General features: G+C 41.5%; 1 protein-coding gene across 1 annotated transcript in view; it reads right to left on the bottom strand.

The window, feature by feature from the left end:
• The window catches only part of Pkhd1 (polycystic kidney and hepatic disease 1 (autosomal recessive)), a gene marked incomplete in the record, with an annotated part of 446,270 nt that overhangs the window by 199,420 nt on the left and 224,270 nt on the right, over window positions 1-22,580 (bottom strand). Inside the window, 3 exon segments of the mRNA XM_013510899.1 lie at window positions 5,714-5,842; window positions 9,615-9,683; window positions 21,886-22,081. Coding sequence (XP_013366353.1) covers window positions 5,714-5,842; window positions 9,615-9,683; window positions 21,886-22,081 — 394 coding nt within the window.

Below are 22,580 nucleotides of genomic sequence, written 5' to 3'. Positions count from 1 at the left end.
TGTGGCATGCTCTGCGAATATGTTGTGAGACTGTGACATTTCAAAGCTGCTAAGGTAGGCTCTGAGGCATCAGCTTCCATCTAGCTCTGTTAGATTGCCTATTCTTGAGTTTCCCTCTCCTAAATTGCTCGTTCTTGAAATCTATCCACCACCCGGTGAGGAAGCACATGCAGCTCTACAGAGAAGCCTGTGAGGAGAGGAACCCAGGCCTTTCAGCTAATTTCTCTGGATAAGCACCGGTCAATAATTACCTCAACTGCCAGCTACATGGGTGGGTCATCTTAAAGTATGCAGGCAAGCTGAGCCCTTAGATGACACCAGCCCAACCAGCTGACTGCAGTGTGTGAACTGCCTGCAATTTGTGAAAGAACACAAACAAGAACACCCAAACAAGGACACAAAATTATGAGCAAGATAAAGTATATACTGCCAGGGATAGAGCTCAGTGGCACAGCACTGCTTGGTAGGCACAAGGTCCTGAGTTCAATTCTTGATACCCCTCCAAAAAAATTGTGATTTAATGTGTGCTTTGAGCTGTTATGTTTCTGAGTAGTTTGGTAGGTAATGGACTTCCAACATCACACCCAAATGATCACCTTTCTAATGCCATGCATCATAGAAAGAACCCCAGTAAGTTGTTTTTTGTTTCTTCCGGTACCAGGAATCAAACTCATGACCTTGCGCTTGCCAGGCAGGTGCTGTACTGCTGAGCTAAATCCCCAGCCTGGACCCCAGTAAGTTAAAACTAAGTTCTTTGCCCTCCCATTTCTTAGTAATAAAAAATAACTGGTTGATGATCTCCACAGCTTTTCAGTTACATCCAAACAAAACAAGGACAAACTTAAGAGAGCTGTTTCAGCTATAGCAACAATGCCAATATTTATGTTTGGATTCTAATTGGCATTGTACATCTGAAGCTCCATTTGTGTGTAAATCATCCTAAATTAGACATAACTCCAGATAAAAAGGTAAATCAAGTCAATAGTTCTGTAATCACAATATTTTATAGGAATTCCTTCCCTCAAAAATACTTTCTGGTTCATAATCATCTTGCCTTATATCAGCAGCGTATGATAATGCCTTATAATTTAAAAAGAAAATGCATTAAAAATTGCCATCTTTGAACATCGCATGGCTTTCATGAGCCTCCCTGCCATTTAAAATATCCAAGTATTGAGAATCCGAACAGAAGAAGTCTTATAAAAGAAAAACAGTACTCTCCCATTCATCTCTTCAAATAAGTACAGTTCAAAGTAATATAGAAAATGAAAAATGAATTCCACCATAACACACACATCAAAAAATGCTGGAGGCTACATGGTATCATATCTGTATTCTTCAAGACAGAATCCTATCATTTAGAAATATAAAACATTTTCCTTCCATTAAGCCTGTCTTGTGCAAAAAAGGTGTCATCTTGCCAAGGCTAAAATTTCTTCAGAGGAAAAAGTGAAAGTGTCTTACATGTATCCTTTCTGGTCATTTCAGGACAAAGCTCAAAAAAGACACTAGCGGGATCATCTTACCTGTTGACGGATTATTCCTCATGGAGGTTGGGATTTGCATACTAAGTTAGGTAGAACATGTTCCTACTAATTAAAAAACCTGGGCTGTATAAGGCCCAATCTCGCAATGCTTAGAAGGCAAAGGTGGTCAGATACGTTTGTTTATATCAAGCAAAGTTATCGTAAACTAAACCACAAGAGCAAATTCTACATGATCACGTCAACCTATTCTGTATAACACTGTGGAGGGAAATTTACAGCTTTTTCAAAATCCAGTGTCTATAAAGACAGAACGCCTTGAAGGAAAATGGTACCGTACTTAAGATAGTGATATCTTTTATTAGTACAGTAAAGTCCTATTTTTATGGAATAGGATGGGTCTGAGGTCATTCCATAAAATTGATTTCCCAGAAAATGGAAATAGGCAATTTACCCTAAGAATTTTATTGAAAAATTATGCTATTCTATTTGAATAATGATGGGAATGTTCTACACATTTCCTTTATTAATGAATTAAAATATACAAAACACCATAAAATTGTATTAGAGGTTCAAAAGTATCACTTAAATCTTCTTTACCAGTCACTTTCATTTTGTAAAATCAGCAGTTCCATTAAAATCGTATTATGTAAAAATGGGTTTTTACTGTAATAATAGTTATTACCTATTTAGCTCCCAAGGATGTTGTGAAAATTAAATAATAAGCCATTGGAAAGCAAATACAAAGTGTTGCTAATACCAGAGGCCAAGGGGGCAGCCAGGTGGAAAAGTGAGGGAAAAGAGCGCCTGATACATTACAAATCACAGCTTTCACATCTAATTCCATTACCTCTCATGCTCTATGCGGCGGTCATGCACACTGACGCTATCTTCTTTAATCTTCCTAACATCGTGGTATATATTAATTATAGCCTTTCTGGTATAGATGAGGGTAGAAGCCTTTACAGTAATGTTACACAGTTGGTAAACATTACGCAGGATCCAGGCATGAATTCAGGTTCATGCTTTATCCACTAATAGATCTCAGTATCACCTTTTGTCTCATTGCCATGCCTTACATTCTTACCTCATCTTTTAGAGTCCATTACAACTGTGCCTTCTTAACTGCAGCCCCTTCTCCGCTACTCTCATGAGACAGTATGATTCCAAACACATTCTGTGTTTATTATGGCTATTTGTTGTATTATTATGTATTACGTGTTTTATTAAACCTGGTAAATCACCAAGTGTTAAGACTGTAGCTGCATCTAACTTGCCTTTGGCACCTATACTTGGTTCTGTGCCTTTGTACATACTTGGTTCTGTCCCTTGAACAGAGAGAGTGTTTAGTAAATATTTCTGAAGCACAACTGGAAAGGGGTTTCATTTGAAGCACAGTTGTATTTGCTGCCAGATGCAAAGCTAGTGCACTTTTCACAGTAGGGAAAGTTTCTCCAGTTTTTCCAAGAGCATGTGATAAGATTAAATTCCTCCAGTAGAGTATCCATAATGTAATGACAAAAGACCAGAGGCCACATCCACACATATTATATAGGTACTATTTTCATTTTTGCTTTTATCCCTAGTTAAGAGAGTAATATGAACACTAAACAGAGAAGTTCAAATTTAGTGACCTGTGCCTGGTGTCTGTCAATCAGAGCAGGAAGAGATGGCAATCTAGAAGAAGCAAAAAAGACTTGCAAAACAACTCTGAACCAAACCCTGATTTCCTGCTCAGCCTTCTGTACTTCTGCCGGGGTAAAGCTTTCGCCCGCTCTGTAACCTCTCTGCATCCATATTGCTTCATTTGTAAAACTGTGAATAAAAACAGGATCGTCTTATAGAGTAGCTGTGAGTATTAAGCGAGAAAAGTTAGTGCGGATCCCTCAGCACGGCACATGGCACACAGAAGACACTCAAAGGACACTTGTGACTACCCTTATCAAAGCCATTTCATAATTCTTAGGAATCTGTTCAGAAGATGAGACATTATTTCCCACAAACTCATAGCACCTGATCATTGTACTTTTGAAGCCCAAAGTTTTACTTCTGTTATTGCATTATGGATGGAGTCACTGAGCTCATGAAGTTCATTTAAGTGACACTTCCTGAGTGTCTGTCCTTCTGCCGGACTCAGGGGAGCAAACTGGATTCAAAGAAGACAGAAAGTGAAGGAAACAAGGAAAGCTTGGCAAAGATGAAGAGCTCAGGGAGGGGCAAAGCCACAAGCAGAAAGAAATGGAGAGTCAACCTAAGGGCCCACTGGAGAAGGTCAAAATACCAGGTAAGCTTTGTCAAAAGTCAGAAGGTATAGCAGTGCAGCTGCTGCATGAGGCACAAACCTGAGCAGTACAGTGGGTTCCAGTGCTGGCCCATAGCAGTTGATAGCCCTGGCTTAGAACAGGACAGAGCGAGGTGCACAGAGCAAGGATCCCATTCTACACAGAGAGCTCCTCACTCATTTATCCTTTCACATGAAAGCTAAAAAGAGTGAACGGTAAGTGGATAGGTTTCAAATCTTTCTTTCCCTTGTCACGCTGAAGGGCTAATTAATTAGAAGGTACCTTCTATAACTAATGTCCTTGAACCCAGACCTCAGCCCACAGGACAGGTTTATGCTGTTTAAGGACAGCCCTGTGGAGAGTGAACAGAGGAGTAAAGGACAATGGAGAATGTCCCCAGGACCTGGGACATGTGACAAATACTGTCAAGCACAATGCCAAGCAAGATGGCTGAGATTGCTCCTCAACATAAAAGCCCCAAAGGATACTAAAAGCTTGGCAACCTTCAAAAGCTTTTCTTCCTTCCTGTGTAGGGTGGGGGAAACAGATTGCTCAGTGGGAAAAACCATAGCCCAGGGCAAACCCAATAGTGAGATTTATCAAAGAGATGGCAGAGACAGAACAGATTTTTCTTTTCCGTATAGGAATGACTCATGAGCTTGTTTATTCAAAAGGTTACATCCTCCATTGGAGAGAGGAGGATGATGGGAAAGTTAGACGATAACAATAATTCAAGTTTATTTTGGGTGGCCCACTCCCTCCTGTGCCTACCTCCGGTACATAGCTCCAGAAAGAGGTCAGTGTGTTCTTGTTTTACTCAGTCTCCATTCTGCCATTGTAAAAAAGCAAACAGTGTAACTAACTCTTTTTCTTATATTACCTTCAGTCCTTTCAGAAAGGGAATGTACTTCATGGCTTAAGAATAAGGACTGGAATCAAGTTGTTTGGGTTCAAATCATGACTCTGCTGAATTGAAAGCTCTGTGACCCTGAACAAGTTATTTAACTGCCGTGGGCCTGTTTCTCTGTCTGTAGAAATGAAGATAGTAATGCTACCTACTTTACAATGCTATTGTGAGGACTGAACCAGTACCTGAAGAACAGTTCCAGGTACACAGTTAGTGTGCAGTAAATGTTTGACATTATGATTATTACCTCATGGGTGGCCAAAGGATATTTGAACCATTGCCTTAAGAGGTGACAATTAAACCATAAATGGAATTTGGACTTTGGGAGGAAACATAGTTATTCTATGGAAGACATTTTCATCTCAGGCCAGTGAAATTTTTCTGGGACCTTTACGAACTCACTCTTAAATAAAAAGAATATTTTCAGTATAGGTGTTTGTGTATATCTTAAGAACTATCTTTCTTCTGTATCAGTGACGGCGAACCTTCTAGAGCTTTTAAAGATACAAATAGCGTGCTATGGCACACATGCCACAGGTTTGTGAGCACTGTTTTATACTGCCATACTGGGAGGTAATTCTAGATACATGGATGGAGAGATGGTAGGAGTTTTGTTGTCATGTTTCTCTAGGATTTTGATAAATGTTGACAACAGACAGCTTTCCACTTTTCTCAGTCCTATATGTAAAACTTCACAACGTCAGAAACTAAAGAGACATTTATGAATTGTTTTCTTCTATACTATCCGTGTTCTTTTGAGCTATGAAGGACATTATCCAGTTAGTAGTTGTCTAAACCCCTTTTAGGATAATGCTTGCTTACTTCACTTTAGTAAAGGTAGGTGGGCTATTTGTTCTGGAATTCACTGAGCCATGAAACTCCTCTCCTATATTAGTCCCCTAAAAAAGGGTTGTGATAATAAGTGTCAAATTATTTCTATTTTCTTTCTGTGTTGGACAACATAAATGAAACACAATCTCCAATCTGATTAGGCCTGGTTCAGTCTGCCTATGATTAATCTCCTAGGTTGTTGTACTCACTGGGTAAAATCAGGACATCATCCCCAGGGCCCGGAATGCTGTGGTTGTATCCTCCCCAGCCCTCTTTAGCATCCTGCCATGCTTCAGAGTGGGACCATTTTAAAGCTGATTCAGATGCAGAGGTAGAAGCTAGAAAATAAAGAAAAAACACTATTCATTATGATGATTTTCAAATTCTATCCTTATTTTAGGAGGCATATGGTATTTCACCTCCTCAAATAGGTGCCTTTTGATATTATATAAGATTTCATAAAAATATTTATCAGCTGGAAGCAAATAATTATCCAACCCTTAGATTACCTCCACTTCCAAGAAAAATGTATTTCAATCTTTTTAAACACTTGTGTTTTGTTTTATTGTAAATATTACATAGGCCTATTATGGATTACTTGGAAACTGTAAGAAAAAAACATAAAAATTTCCCGTAATCTTTCCACATAGTGATAACTGCTGGCAACCTTTCATTTGTGTTTCCTTCTAGAATACCTTGGTATTTCTGTGTAATTGAGATTATATCACATCCAGTTCTTATGTTTGCAATCAGCTATGATTTTGCTTAGCCTAGCCATTTTTCCTGCACATTTTCTAAAGCCATTAAACTCATTGTAAACATGATCTTAGTGACTTCATAACAGCCTATCATATTCAAATCTGTGATTTACTTAACCGCCAATGTTTGACACATAGGCTCCATCATAATCTGCCTAGCGGTTGTCCTTTAATCTCCAAGTATGACTGATAACCCCAAGGATCATTAAGTGCACAGAGAAAGTGCTTGCTGCAAGAATCACAGGGACACTCAGCTGTTCTTTCTACCAGAACGCAATCCCCAGGAGCGATGGTCTGGAGCCCTCAAATACTTAAAGTACATAGACTGTGGTGAAACAGAAATCTTGTGCAACTTAATGAGCACACGGTAAACAACAGAAATATGGCAATGTCTTGGAATAAGCCTAGAAAGAAGCTTATGAATGTTCTATAAATGTACTGTGATAACTTCCTAAGTTTTCTTCCAATTTTGCTTTCTTCTTAATATTATAAATACCCAAACAGGGATAGAGTGCGGATATTTGTTGGGGTGGTGAACCTGCTACCGCAAAGGCCAGACAGGATGTCCTGCCATTGCCCAGCCTCAGAAACCCATGGTTACTTAAACTTTGTATCACAAATGGTGGAAACATTCTTCAGTCTGCCATCTTCATTCCAGTTCACAGGAGGGCCCAGCTACTTTTAATCTGATAAATTGAACTGTAAGTGGCTATTTTAATGAGTGGATGTCATGCACCAATTTGATCATTCTGTGCAGTTCTGCTTCCCATGTTTCCATCTCTTATTAACGTGATTTGATTTCTATACAGTTCAAAGTAGGCTTCCACATGACTATTATTGACCCTGAAAGTTGGTGAAAGAGAAAGAAGCTAATAAGGACTAATGAAAACACTGTCAGAGATATATTGTTTACCTTTCCTTGAAGTCTAAGAAATAAAGCAACTCTAGAGAGGAGAAGTAACCTAGTTAATAGCAAACTTCTGGTGAGACAAGAAATTAGAAACAATGGTTGAATTTGACAATCAGGCCAAGGGTGAGCAGGATGGGAGTGGTTCTGCTTACACGGACTAAATTAGGTGGGACCATATTACAGTGGGTTAAGGACTGTAGTGGAGGTGAGCACAGGAAGAAGCCGGGTCCAGTCTCCCAAAAATCTCCTTGAGGAGTGGACAGCTTTAAGTGGACAGGAGACTGTCAACACTTGGTCTGTCTCCACAATCATTAGATTAACTTATTTTAAAACGGAAGTACATGGATTTTACTCAGGATCGACATTTGTAATGAGGCCTCACTGTGCTTCTCTAGAAAAACTTATCGCTCAACAGTAGCCCAAATCTGAGGTGGTTTTGAGTTTGAAATGCGAGCTTCGCATTGCCCTCCAGGTACTCGCTCTCCATCCAATCTACATTTTCTAGCTCTACATCAGGAGACGCCTACTCTTTTGAGAAGTTTGCAGACAGAGTGATAATGTACTAGTTCCATACTTTCTTGGGTTTTGGAATACTTTTCTATCTCAAACTATATAAGATTGGAAAACTGGGTATAGATTTTACTTCAACTCATAGATTAATAAATTCCCCCTTAAATAATTGAAATGCATTACAGGCTGCACGGTATAGCTGAGTTGGGACATGTGAGTTCTTACCCAGGCTCTACCAGGCACTACTGACAGTCTATGTAAATGGTTTTAATCTCCTGGCATCCATGGCCCCATATGGAAAATAAAGCAAATTAGAGAGGAAGGCCAGTAAGGTCCCTCCCCTTGTTAAAAGTTACCACTCTAAGTAGCATCAGCATTGTGTTTGCTCAGCATATTGTAATTTACAGAAGTAAAGCACATCTGGGCTTTACTGGCTCCTGGAAGTGTCTGAGTGCTGGCCACTCATGCTGTCCTTCCAAAGAGTCCTGAACACGAAATCTTCATAGTAGATGCTGCATGACAGGCCACTCTGACAAAGGCTGGTTGAACCAGAAATGACCATCCAGACATATTCCATTATTCACTAAAGTGGTCTGGTACAGGAGCTTATCCAAAAGATAGGTCTTCTACAAAATAAATATTGCATGGTTTCTGTCATGTTAAAAACCTATATTACAAACAAAGAGCAAAATAAAAGATGTAATAGAAAGTAGGGGGACAGATCTGTCTCAAATGGAAAGGAGATTAAGAGGCGGAGGGCGGGAGAGGAAGGAAAAGGGGCTGAGAGGAGGAATGAAGCTGCGTTATGTGCACCTACCAACTCTACAGATAATGTGAACACTACGGACTGAAAATATGCACTAATAAAAATTTTAAAAAGGCAAACAAGGGCCCAATCCCTCAATTCTCATAGAGAATTTGAATGTAGGACTTTAAAGAAGAGAGAATTACAGGGTATTTCTCTCTTGGTAATAATTATTTTAAAGATAATTAATTCATTAATTAGTAAATAATTGTTTGACATCCTCAAGAGACAATGAAACCCCATGTAGCCAAAGACCACTCCATCTCACCCACTGTTGGATCTGCTCTCAGCTCACACAGAGCCTTCTATTAATATAGCACTGAAGAAAAAAAGGGACTAAAGGCAGGAAACACAAAGAATGAAAAGTGCTGGGAGTTAAGAACCTGTTAGGAATACGATCTTGGATTTCTCTCTTCATGGGACAGTGACCATGGAGCAGAGGCCATCAGTTCTTCTAGCCTACAGTTGTATCCAGTACTTTTGCCTCTTTTATTTATGAAGTGGAAGAATTACGTCATTTTCTAGTTAGCAGGGTCTCTGCTCTGACCTAACACAAAAATGGTACTGAAAATCATAGCAAAACTCTGCCTTTGAAGAGACGTACCCTTCCTACAAGACATCGGAGGCAAACAAAAGCAAATAATGAAATACATGAGAAAGCAGTTGTGAGATTTTACCCGTCAAGAGTTTTGCTTTTTGGAGTTAGAAAGGTTTCACAGAACCATCTGACTTTTGGGGAGGATTTATTTACACCGATTTCCTGAAATTACCAGGAACAATTAAAGTTTAGAGATTTCCTGGATTTCTCTTTCCATTTGGAGTGGGTCTAATGGCCCATCTGCAGATCTGCAGTCCTATGTGCACATATGGTCCATAATTTATGAAGTGTGCTTATTTACATGTTTCAATCCTTACTTTCTATTGTTTTGAAAAATAAATGCACCCTTATATCTTTCTTTGACATGAAGACACATATTTTAATGATAGGGCATAACAAGATAGAGTTGGCAGCATAGGAGCAGAGCTGATACCTGCCTGCTTATAAATAACATCGAAAGGATGAACTTGTACCTACTAGAGGACATTCTGCTGCACCACGGGCTTTGGTTTCGTGAATTAATACTCACCAGAAATAGTTGGGGGCACCACGCCTTCCTTCACCAGGAGATTCACCCGGACTTGATCTTCACCTGAAACTGAATACAAAAGTCTACAACAGGGAGGTGATAAAAAGATCATTTTTATGCTAATGATATTCACTTGTGAAAAAAATGGCTTTATGTAATATTATTCTCAGCCTAACTAAATTTTCACCATAAAAAAGAATTCTCTGTTAATTTAACAATTGATTTCCAATATTTGATTTGTATTGCCTTTATTTAATAAATGTAATTGCAGTAAGACTCTCTGAAATAACCGACACATAAATAGTTAGGGAGGGAACTATTTAGCCATATGTTTTTTGGAGGCCAACGGTGTCCAGGAGGCCATACCTCACATCCGATTTTCTCTCTATCATTTTATAAGCTCAGTTTTTAAAATTCTTGTGTTTTTCACCAGTGGAGTTCAGATCACCCATGAAATGTATTTTCTTTACCTTTATCCAAACAAATTGTCCTTTTAATGAAGGTTCTTCCCCGTCCGCCTATCTCCTCCCATCTTCCAAACCAACTGAGCACATTTAAAAAGCCTGGGGTTCATTAATTTTAAGTGTTCAATAAATTAGTGGAAATAATCAAAGCCCTGATTCTTTCTGATAATGACAATTTGATGTCAGTATAAACCAGTAGATTAAGCTGGGAACATATGCTTCTTTTCTAAGAGAGGCTGCTATAATTAAACAGTGAATACGTCGACAAGGTGCTCTCACGCCTGATTAATTAGTAATCAGGTGCATGAACTTCATTTTTCCGGTAACACCTTGTCTCTTATTGGTTAATTACCTTTCTACCTTATCTGGTGTCGTGGGAGTCAGCACCTCCCACCACTGGAGGGCCTAAAGCTGCCCAGCCCATTCCTCAGACACCTGGCAAATAAGAAACCTCGGTTTTTGTTTCCCTTGGACCCTGAAACCTTTCTTCCATCACAGATGGGATAGATCAAAATCATTCTTTTTAACTTCAAAGCATAAATTTCAAAAGATTACAAAGAAAGTAGCCTCCCAAGAGTTCCACAGGAAGTCTCTCCAACTCTATCTCATTTTGATCATTTTATTACTTCATATTGTTTTCAGAATGGGTGGAGTGACACATGGCTTGTAATCCCAACACTTGGAAGGCTGAGGCAGAAAGCTCTCTACAAGTTCAAGGCCAACCAGAAATACATAGCGAGACTCTGCCTAAAAAAAAGTAGATGATGATAGATAGATAGATGATAGATAGATAGATATAGATAGATGTTATATAGATATATAGATATAGATACAGATTTTTCTCCTTATACTGTTACATCATCAGACTATGTACATGGCAACACACTCTTTCTCTTGACATATTCCATGTCTGTCACCATTTCCACTACTATACTTGAATTATTCCTTTATCTTACTACATATTTTATCCACTTTCTAACTTCGAAAAGTAATAATAATAATAATAATAATAATAATGCCAGAACCCAATCATCTCTTTTTTTTTAAGAAGATCTAGCTCAACCACTTGTCTATATTGATCTATGCATTCTCTAAAGTTAAAAAGTACTTCACATTCCTTACTAGGACAAGTACTTCAAATGCCGTACTGTGACATCTACCCCAAGTTTGTTTTCAATTCAATAACTGCTGAGTAGCATCTATTAACATAACAAGACCCTGTCTCAAAAAAATATAACTAACTATCTTTCTCTCAAATACTATGTGTCACCAAATGTGTTTTATGGTACTGGACATCAAACCTAGAACCTTGTACATGCTACACCGACATCCCACCACTAAGCCATAAACCCTATCTTCAAATTTTTGAGGGATCTTTCTCATGTATCTTATGACCCTATTATAGGTAACTAAGTTAAATAAAAATATTACAGGCAGTCATATAGGGCTGGGCCCTCTAAGGAGCCAGGGCAGAAGATGAGATACCTTACAACTGCGAGAGAGAGAAGCACCTCTGCTGTAAGCCAGACCTCAAGACAAAAGATAAAACAAATGCACCCACAAACCTTCCTAAGGTTAAACATCAAGGATTGATATTCTAAATAGGTCTCTATCACCTTGAGAGAGCGAGGAAGAGTCACTAACCCAACCCCTATGTGAAAGGCCTCTGTTCTATATCCATGCCCACTTGCTACATGACCTACTTCCCCATTTGATCCTGATTTAATCTATTTTACTGGAGCGATTATACTCGTAACTTTATGGGATGACCATAGTTTTGTCCCACCTCATGCCAACTTGTGATTTCCCATTTTTCCCACCTCATGCCTCATGTTGTAGATTTGCTCTATAAAAATTCCTAGAGAAGGCAGGGTCCTTGGCAACCCACTCAGGATCACTTCTTTCTCTCTCTCTCAGATAGAAGCTTTCTTTCCCTCAATAAATATATTCTGCTCTTAACCTCCATTGTTCCTAAAATCCATTCTTCAATTTTAGAGCACATGAACTTGTCCCAGACATCTAGCAGGTTGGGAGTTTCTTTCCCCTATGTCAACCCTAGGTATTTCTGGGAATGCATGGACTTTATTTTCATAGAATCCCAAGTCTATGGGGCTCATCTGAGCACCTAAGGTATAACTGACAATGTAAACACATTGTGCTCACTCCCCGAGGGGCAAAAGTAAGAAGAAAACAGAACAAGTTTTCTCTGGAAGAAAAAGAAGACAATATGGTCACAAAGGAATCAGAAAACATGCAAAGTGCAGTAACAATAGAATGCTCTTCCACAGGCAAAAGAATCGAATATTGTCATAAGAGTCAAAGCTTATGAAGAATAAATTAGAAAATACTTCAGAAAATGTTTGGAAAAAGAAATCAGTCCATCCAAAGATGTTATAAAAATCATTTTTTTTTAATGATTTCCAAACAGCATAGGTTTCAGTATGTCTCTGCCTTCTTCCTGAGGACAAAACCGTTGATGTAGCCAGCTGGGTGTGCTAGTGCACACCTGTAATCCTGGCACTTGGGAGGCTGAGGCATGAGAATTGCCTCAAATTTAAAAACAGCCTGGGCTACTTAGTGAGTTGAAGCCGGCCTAAACTACATAGTGAGACCCTGTCTCAGAAAACAAGATAAAACAACAACAGACATTGAGGTAACTAAGTGACAACAGCTACACATCAAGTCTTTTTCAAAGGAACTCCAGTCATTTTATAAGGATTCACCCAACCCTTATACCTTCAAGAGGAATGGTTGTGGGAGAAGAATAATGACAGTATTTTTCCCCACTAGTTGGATGCAAAGTTCAAAATACAGGGGAAACAATCAGTGCGTCTCACATCCCTTGAGCGTAAAAGGGTACTACGAGCATTTGTGCATGGTAGTTACCACTGTGGGAACTCTGCCAAAGGCTGAAGACACCAGCCCTCCACACACCTACCTGCATCAGAGTGTGTCCTTCTTGTTCTTTTCCTCCCTGCTTTCCTTCCCCGGCCTCCACTTTGGGAAAGCCTCACCTTCCTGGCTCAGCGTCCACCCACTGCTCTTCTCACTGCCCTGCACAAATGTCTTCAGAACTGAGCTGCCTGGGAGGTTCTTCGGCTTCTGCACATGCACACACGGCCCTCACTTCCAGAATGCTCCCTTCCCATGCAGACATTGGAAGACTGGAATGTTTACTGAAAATTTGTCCCTCATTTTATTAAAGTTACATGTGAATGCTGTTCAGAGAAGGGAAGCAGTTTCAGTAGCAGAAAAGGTAGAAAAATGATCAAAAGTGGAAAAAATTATCCGAGTCTAATTTCCTGTATCACCGCTCTATGTGTTCCTGTGGGGCTGGTTCCGAGCGTAAGAGAATGGGATCAGGAGACAAAATCTCACCAGACACAACTTCTCAGGTCATGAAAGATGATCGAGGGTGCTGCGAACACATGTTCTAGCACCCTAGAACTGAGTCCTGGAACAACTTAACCTCATTCACTTCTGGAAATGAGCAATGCACACTGTCTACCTCACAAGGTAGTTTGGGAGAAAAACATGAGCTGCTCCATGGAATGTAGTTAGCAGAGAGCTTGGCACATAGTGGACAATCAATGCTCAGTATGATCAATACTGTCAGTAGGGATGTTCGTTATTCTAGGTGCCAGTTAACAAGGCTAAAGAAATATGCTTTTACTCCTTTTGCTCTTTGTACAGCTGTGCTTGATCATGATGAGCTGTAGTATCACAGAGCTGTGAGCAACTTGAGAAGATCTGCTAAAGTTTGCTAAGTGTACATGCAAACTCTGTAAATGCAAAGTTTCATGTCCAATTTGAATAAATACAAAGAGGAATAAAAATCATTTAACAATTAAAGTATTGACTAGGGATGAGTTTAAAACCTTACACAAGCTGTGATATTGTGCATAGGTTTTCCCCATGCCCAGGATTTCTGATTTTGTGTTTGTACTATGAGCATGGTTAATCCACCTTGTTTATAAATGAAGCCTCCTTGTAGTTGATCTTTTCCAGATTGTAAAAACTGGTCCTCCAAAAGCGGAAAAGACATTGGGTCAATTATTGCCAAGTTATTCTGATGAGTGCTACTTTGTCTAAGAAACACAGATCTAGATAGGAGGGTTTTGCTAGAAACACAGATCTTATAGGAGGGAGCAAGAAATATGCTAAGAAATGAGCTCTTGGTACTCAGACCCAAGAGCTAGTCAGTTAGATGTGATGGGAGCACCTAAGGGTCAGGTGCTGTGGCTGGGGTGTTTTGTCCTCTCTTGGGTGCTAAGGAGAAGAAAACCAAATTCTGTCCCCAACTACATAGAACAGTCTTTTAAAATTTTGGAGGAAATAATAAGTGCTTATTCATTTAAAAAAGAAAAACACATCTCAGTCACCACAGACCACCCCGATTTCACTTTTCCACTCATATCCCACTCTCCCCCAGCCCCTGGAGTTTATTCACAAACCAGAGTGCACCACTCAGTCTGCATGTGTTTAACATTAGTCAGCTATGGACTACACATCGAAAGGACATAAAAAACTGCAACTGATGTCTACAATCTCACTCTGACTTGTGGTTCCTCGTTCTGCCTCTATCTGTACTGAATCCAGATACCGGCCTTGACTTCCTGAGCCAGCTGTTGGCCTCGGCCCTGCCTCTCAACCTTCGCCTTAGCTTGTTATGTCTGCTACTTCCACCTGTCTTCCCCATCTCCCTCACACACCTGCGTACTCCTACACGGGCTCTCCTCTCCTGCTCAGTGACCTTGACCTCACTCCCCAGAGACTGAGCTCTGTGACTCAGCTGCAGAAATCTTACTTGTCAGCTGGGCCCTGGGTGGCTTTCTTCACTTGACCACTGTCCTGTCTAATTCCAGCCTCACAGAGACAGCCATGAAAGTCACCTTGGTTCTCACAGCACATGGTCTTTGAAAAGACTTTCGTGGAAGTACTATGTGAAAACCGGGTGAACACTGTAAGGTCTTCTATTACCTCCAGTAATATTCATTCATGGAAGCGTGTGATTTTTTTTTTAAGTATAAAAGAACTTGATAAAGACATCAATAGATACAACTACATTAGCCAGAGTCCTGAGAGTTAGTTCAATTAAACCTTCTTAATTAACTCAGAGAACAATAATAATTGTGGTTCTGACTCTGAGAGATGTTTACCACACTGAAATGAAGGTGTCTGTGGTGTCCTGGGCACTCCTGCAGATCTTTCCTGCAGATCTACAAAACCACAGTTTCCAGGGAGGGACCTGGGAACAAGCATTCTACCTGTTTTCCTATGAGGCAAACTTTGAAAGCACTGACTTCAGGAACTATGCACTGTCCTCAAAGCATGGTTCATGCTCAGAAGCAGCTGCTCTTAGCAAGAGAAGACAGACAACCGGATGGAAGAGAAAGCAGCGTGCAAGACGGTTACTTTCTGTGAGTTTCACCGAAGCCACGCGGATCACATTACACTTGCCAACTATAATACACACAGTGATGATTTTACTGCATGAAATCTATTGCAGTGGCTGTGGGTTTAACGTACCTTAGAGAAAAACAAGGGGTTTTATTGAGGGTGTTGCATAAAAGTTAGGGTTTAAAAATGAGACAGTGCCAAAATTGATTAAAGAAAATATACTAAGTAAATAATTGCATAAGAGGCGTCAAAGGTGACAAGCAAACAGAAACAGTACTCAACTATCTGAAATTCAGGAAACATAGTGGGAGCTAAGAAGTACAGAGTTTTTTGTAAATGGAAGGAAAAAGAATTGGTTTATAAGGGGAAGCATGTACACTTAGATTGTAAAAAAAAATACAGTATACTAAAAACAACATTGAACCTAGGTCCAAAAAAGCTGACTTCAAATAGCAGTTGCACCACCTGTATTATCTGTGTGAAATAAGGTTAGCCAGTTAGCATCGTTAACAGTTAGTGCTGTAGCCTCAGTGGTTTTTTAAAAGCATTTAATTCTGACTCCTGTGTGTTTATTCCTCACTTCCTTCCCTTTCCCTCCCTTCCTCCCCTCCTCCTTTGCCTCTGTCTTTTTTTTTCCCTCCCTTTCTGCCTTCTTACCTTTCTTGTCTCCCTTCCTCCCTTCTTTTCCTTTTGGAGAAAATGCTTCTAACCAAAAGGCAGAATCCTTCTCACACGCCCAGCTCCTGTTCCATTATTTATATTTTTACTGAAAAGCTTAGTACATTTCCCTCAAGTCAATCCTCTACATTACTGGTAAAAGTCCTTGGGGATCTTTGGGGAATGAGTTTTCTATAAGAATGTAAATTAATTTATTAACTAGAACGCTATAGATTGCCTTAGAGGGCTTCGGCATGGGAATGGCTGCAGAGTTGCAAAAGATTATGATTCCATTCTGCTGACAAAATCCTCCCAAGAGCTCTGGGGAACTGTCTGAGTCCTCTTTAGATCCTAACAGGATTCCTGTTGAAGGAATTGTACAGGCTCTTCCGGGCCCACTGGTGAGTGTGGGCAACAGCCAGTGCCTCACTGTCTTGAGAATAGAGAACTTAGATGATCCACAGGACTCCTGATTGAGAGCCTAGCCTCAAACTCAGAAAAGCAACCCACTTTCAGGAGCTCCCAAGACAGCAGCATCTCTTCTGATCCATCTGTACAATGTGACTTGAGTTCATCAAAGCCACTTGGCACACAGAATAAAATCCATCTGTTGCTCTGCCCATGACCCTTCTGGCCATGGGGACCATGGCCACGGCGCCTCAACACACAGTCAGCCTCTATCCTCTTGGGGGGGCGTCTGGGCCACGCGCTGGCCAGCCCGCCGAGGCATGCTCTTTCCGGTGGGATCAGAGGAAGGCAGTGCGGTAGGAGCCCGGAGCCTGGCAGAGGGACTCGCTTTTCTCAACTGCCACCCGCACAAGGTCCCAGCTCAGCCACACCGCTGCTGTGAGGACGGGGCTGTGTGAATTGAGGACAACTGTGAATGGTGCAGCATCTGATATGAATTTATCACAGCCTGCTGGCCTGGAGGGGGGAGGGCAGGAGGAAGGGGCCCTGGGTATTTAATGTACTCTGCCACAGCCCAACAGTTTGCCCCAAAGAGCCTTTTACCAATATAAAGGGACAGGGTCAAAAGTAAGTTGACCCCCGACAGAATGTACAATTATTAGAAGAGGGCAGTATACGAGCAGCTGCTGGAACCCCACTGGCTCCACATCGAGCTTCCAAGAGTCAGAGTATGAATAATCAACTCAAGATTGTTTTCTCCACCCCTCTCCACCCCCTACCACCTCCCCTAAACCTCCACCTCTTGTTTCGGGCAAGTCCTATTATATTTCTACAGGAAGAGGCATAGCCTTCCCTAGCAGCTGCAATAATTGTGCTCCTATTGTGAAGAAGACCTCCTCCCGGCCACCCCCCTACAAGTGGCCATTGTGAGTGCAGCGTCAGTGATTATACGCCTGGCCTGATGCTTTGGAGGACCCAGCTGCCTAAGTGCTGACACACGAGCATGCAGAAGGCCAGGGAGGGGGCCGGCGAAGGTGGGGGGCGAGAGGTGGGGAACCCACGTCTGTGAGATGGGACTGTAACATGCCAGACCTTTTGCATAAGTCAAGCCCAGAACAAATGGGGCTTTATCGGGCCCCAGTGATGAGGGGGTCTCATCTCTCTTTGAAGTGGAGCTGAGCATGGGGCCTAGCAGCTTTTCCTGCCTTGGACCAAGCAAACATCCTTCTTTTGATATGCTACATGCTCATTATCTCTGCCCCATTTAATGATTTTTGATTGAAGGGTGGCGGCTGGGATGCTGAGAATCGTTAGGGAGGCTCCACACAGCCCAGCCTGTAAGAAAGGGTTTCCTTGTGTCCGGGCCTAAATTTGGAATTTCTTAACAGTGTGCGCTTGTTCTTAGAGGCAGATAAGGGCTGAGCGTGAAATTCTTAATTAAGCAATAAATAGAGAGTGGGGTGTCAGCAGATGTAGCCAGTAGCCATGGCAACGAGAATCACATGGGCAGGAGAGAGCTGAGACTAGATGGAGGCCTCGGGCCTGGGCCTGACTGACAGCTGAAGAATCCTACAAAGCTTGTAAACCAGATTAATTAGCTGACTAATTATTTCATAGCGTTAATGTAACTAAAAAATAAAAATAGTTCACCATGAACTGAAACATCCCTGGAAAAAAGCAGCAGGGAGAGAGGCAACGGGGACCCAGCTCTGCAAGGCAGAGAGGGGACCTGCCAGTGATTCAAACTGCATGAACAGAAAAATGGGCTCCCCGGATGTGATACCTGACTTACCCATAGAAAAAGCACTTGTTCTACAGTCAGACCCACTCCCAAGGTCGCTGCAGAAGTTCCCGCTGGGAGAGGCCATTTCTCAGAGTTTATGCCATCAAACATGGCCCCCGCTAGGTCCTAACACGAAATGCTCAATGGCACGCAGTGGCTTCCCTTGTGGCTCCTTTTGTAAGTAGCTTCTTGAGTGAAATTTTCAGTGGTTTTGGAAAGGCAACCCAAACCAATCTGCTTAACACCTAGCTTTTAAATGGGTGAAGTTGTCTTATTCTATGGATAACAAATTCTCGAATGGCATTAAACTTCGGTCATGGCAACAATCCACTATAGAGTCATTTGATCGTGGACCACAAGTATCTTTCAAAATCCAGTTTAAAAAAACAGGAGACGTTCAGAAATGTTGTCATGTATAGACTGAAATCAAGATACAGCCATTGTTAATCTTCTGGGGAAAAGAAAAATTCCGGAGAAATATTCTACGGGGCAAGTTTTTCAGTACAGTAACATGGCCTGCTCATCACACTTTGATGCATCTGAGCGTTCTTGGTCCCGCATTTCCAAGAGACAAGTAAATATTCTTAACCTCGTTGTATAAATGAAACTATTGAGGCGTGGAGCAATTACAATGCCTTGCCCTAGGTAGAGCAGCCAGCCAGCCTCTGATTAAAACCATAAGCCCCGAGCACTGGCCACGATCTTTCCAAAAACCCAGCACTCCATAAAGACATTTGCTGAACCAAGGCAAAACTTGCCATGGTGGAAAAGAGAAATGCAAGGGTCAGACTGTATCCACGCAGTTTCTTCTTCCTTTGTCACTGGGGAGCTGTGAGAAGTTTTCTCCCACAACCCTGCCTAGCAGACACCCCCACCCCTCGTCCTTCTCCGCAAGGGATCATCAGTGATTACTCAGTGGACAGCACACCCTAGTGGAGGGGACCCACAGTCAGGAACTGGAACACCGCGGCCTTTATCCCTTCCATACACATCTGGCTCTCAGTGCGTCAGGTATCTTAAATCACATAGGAAGCAGCCAACCGGAGGAAGTGTAGATAATTGGGATTTTTTTAAAAAACCTTCCTATCCTGGGGGATGTGGTAAGCTTGCAAACAATAAAAAGATGGTCCACTTAGAAGTGGTCCAAAAAAGGAAGGAAACACTGCCAATTGTGAGTGAAACAGCACTCTGAATGAAACAGCAGCTGGAAGAACGAGCAGAACACTCCAGAAGATCTGGCACACGAATTTGTGCACCTGAAAGAAGTCAACCAGTTTCCCTGTAATACGATGAAACCGCTACATGCACAGCTTTCCCCATGTCTTGTCAGTCCTGTATAAGCCCACATATGCTTGAAGTCTTGACCAATGTTATGTAAATTATCCCAGTTCTAATACTATAAATCACAGCATGTGACATAAACCAGTAAGTAAAGGCGACATTCTCACCAGTACATCACATAGAACTGGTGCTCTGTTTCCTGGTGTTTTGTTAAGGTTCCAGCTACCATAGTGATCCCACTGCACAGTATCCTAACCATCACCTCCCTATAGATTTTGTGAACTTCACACATAGTACATCCACAATTATGACTAAATCAGCACAACCCAATGTAGCTGTGTTGGGCCCCCATGGAAAATCGGATGATCCTCAGTTCCTGCAAGCCTCATCTCCCTCTGGGCCAGCCCAGATATGGGAGCAGAAGTAGCCTAGTCACTTATTTGCTCCAACACTCAGAGGATAAAGGAGACACCACTGACCATACAAGCTACTGCTAGGAATCCTCCTCAAGGAAGAAGGGTCTCCAAGTTTATTAAATATCCAAGCAACTGCCTCTTCCTTGCTGTTCCTTTTCCAGGTCTTATTCAAAGCTTGAGACATTAGATGCTGTAACACAAAGATGCTTTTAAATTTGATACAAGCTTTGTACCTAGTAAAAATGTCAAATGAAACTAGTCATCTATAACATATATATGCACATATATACTTACAAATGTACACCTATATATAAATGCACACAAACACAGCTACCTAGACAGTGGTGTATTTAGACCATAAATGTACATATTAATTTAATTAAGAGTGCTATCAAAGGATAAAATATCTGTGGCTGCACTATTTGATTTTTCTTTGTGTTCTAAATGTCCCTGTGTGGTGTTTGGCTTACGTGGGTATTTGAATTAGCTTGCAATTCATGAATAAAATCTGACCAATGAATGAGTCAGGCTTTTCAGAAGTATGCTAAGTAATAGAAAGACAGCAACTAAAATTTAAAAAAAAATTCTAGACTATGTAACGAGTGAATAGTCATAAAGTTAATGGCCACTATTTGCTGTTACTTAATGTTCGGCTCTGGTGGTAAACAGTCTCAACAATCTTTGTCCACCGTGAGCTTTTATAGCTTTAGTTTACATTTGTGAACCTGTCAAATTAGAAATAAACTGTGAATGGTATATTTCAGTGCAAAGAAAATATATGACATTCAATTTGCCAAAAACTTTAAATCATCAAGAAAGCACCAGATCCTTCTGCCTGGTGGCATTAAAATTCTATAGTCCCAGGCCTCGGGCGTAGGTCAAACCCAGCTACCATGCGACCAGGACAAGGGGAGGAGACAAGACACTCAGGATGCTGCGCCAGCCCTGCAAGTCCTGAGGCCAAGTCTGACTTGTAGCCGGGGCTGAATCCTGCTATGATGATATAGATCCCTGAATTTGGCGAGGATCTGTTAAGACTAACTTTTAACAAAGTTATCACTCTCACACCCATCTCATCTCTTTCTCACAGGACATTCTAGGAAGTGATTGCTCTTACAGTCAGCTGATGTGATTGGTTCTAGAAGTGACCAGAGTTGACAGGAGAATGGGAGAAGGATAGGAGACAGACTCCTGCAAGTCAAAGAAAGTGGGCTGTCCTGACCCCAGCGTTGAGATTCTGTTAAACATATACAGAAAGGTAAGGAAGTTCTTTCACCCTCTGTTCCCCAGAGGAAGATTCCTGTTATCCTGATATAAAACAGACAACACACAGCGGTCCTCAGACCAGCCCTTGGCTATCTCCCTGCTAACCTCCTAACCGTTCTAAGATCCCTTTCTCACTTTCCACACATACTTCACCCACCTCCCATCTGTGGTCACCGTCCGTATACATTCACTTGTTCACTGTAAATACAACACTGTTCCAAGTTGGATTAGAGCTACTAACACATCAATGTTTATGACGCATTGCTTTGGACTAGGTATTCAGATCAAGAGTTTTAAATTGTGTTATCCTTTACGTGATTCCCTATCCTTTGAGGTAGATTCTTTTAGCCTCCCATTTTGCAGAGAAGGGGGCTAAGACTTAAAAGTGAAAGGGTACCTGTTTAATGCCCCCAACCTAGTAAGTCCTGGCACTGGGTTTTAAAGCCACATGGTCTGATTTCAGAACCCATCTGTTTAATTATAACACAAGCTGTTTCCTTCAGCCCCTCACTCTGTAGCGCAATGCCTGGAATTCAAGAATAAATGGTGGCTCCTGATGTTGTATCCTGACAATGCACACCTAGTTGGAAACTTACCGAGGTAGCTGAGTTGCCTTGATTGGCTGTTGAAAAACCAGTCACAGCCTTGATCTTGACCAGGTGAGGGAAGAGACGGAAGAGACCGACCCGCTCGGCTCCCACAGCTCACGAGGATGTAAGGGTATGGTGGCAAGTCCGTGTGCACCAGCAGGAGGTAATTCCCAGGGGAGAAGTTGCCAAATGTTGCTGAGTACTTCAAGTACAAGGGGGAAAAAAATCCATAATAATGCTCATTTAGTGAGGAATGACCCCATGACCACCACCAAAGATCTAAAGAACACAGGTAAAGTCATTCACAAATAAGATAGTACAAAAATAAAGTGTAGTTTTCTCATAGGAAATTAGCCTACCTACATCTATTTCATAATAAGTTTGTAACTAGAGCTACTAAATCATAGAATGTGCAAGGTGAAAGAAACCACAAAGTTCTTCTCATTTATCAACCTTAATTAACACAGAAGGAAACGAAGACCCGGACCAGGGAACTGACTTGTCTCAGGTCAGACAGGTAGAAGGGACTGGGCAGGGTCTGGAGCTCCGTCCTACGTTTCCCGCCGCCTGGAGAGGCCGGCGCGGATAGGAGCCTCGTGCACGGGCGCCAGTCACGGCCCACACTGCCGGAGCATCTGCCGCTCCTGTGGCGTCACTTAACAGCTGAGGAGCCTGAGGAAGGCAGGGGTCAGAAGCTCCCC

This window comes from Chinchilla lanigera, unplaced genomic scaffold, assembly GCF_000276665.1.
Source record: "Chinchilla lanigera isolate Chin_1 unplaced genomic scaffold, ChiLan1.0 scaffold00010, whole genome shotgun sequence".
Classification (NCBI taxonomy): Eukaryota; Metazoa; Chordata; class Mammalia; order Rodentia; family Chinchillidae; genus Chinchilla; species Chinchilla lanigera.
This window is presented reverse-complemented; position numbering and strand designations above follow the sequence as displayed.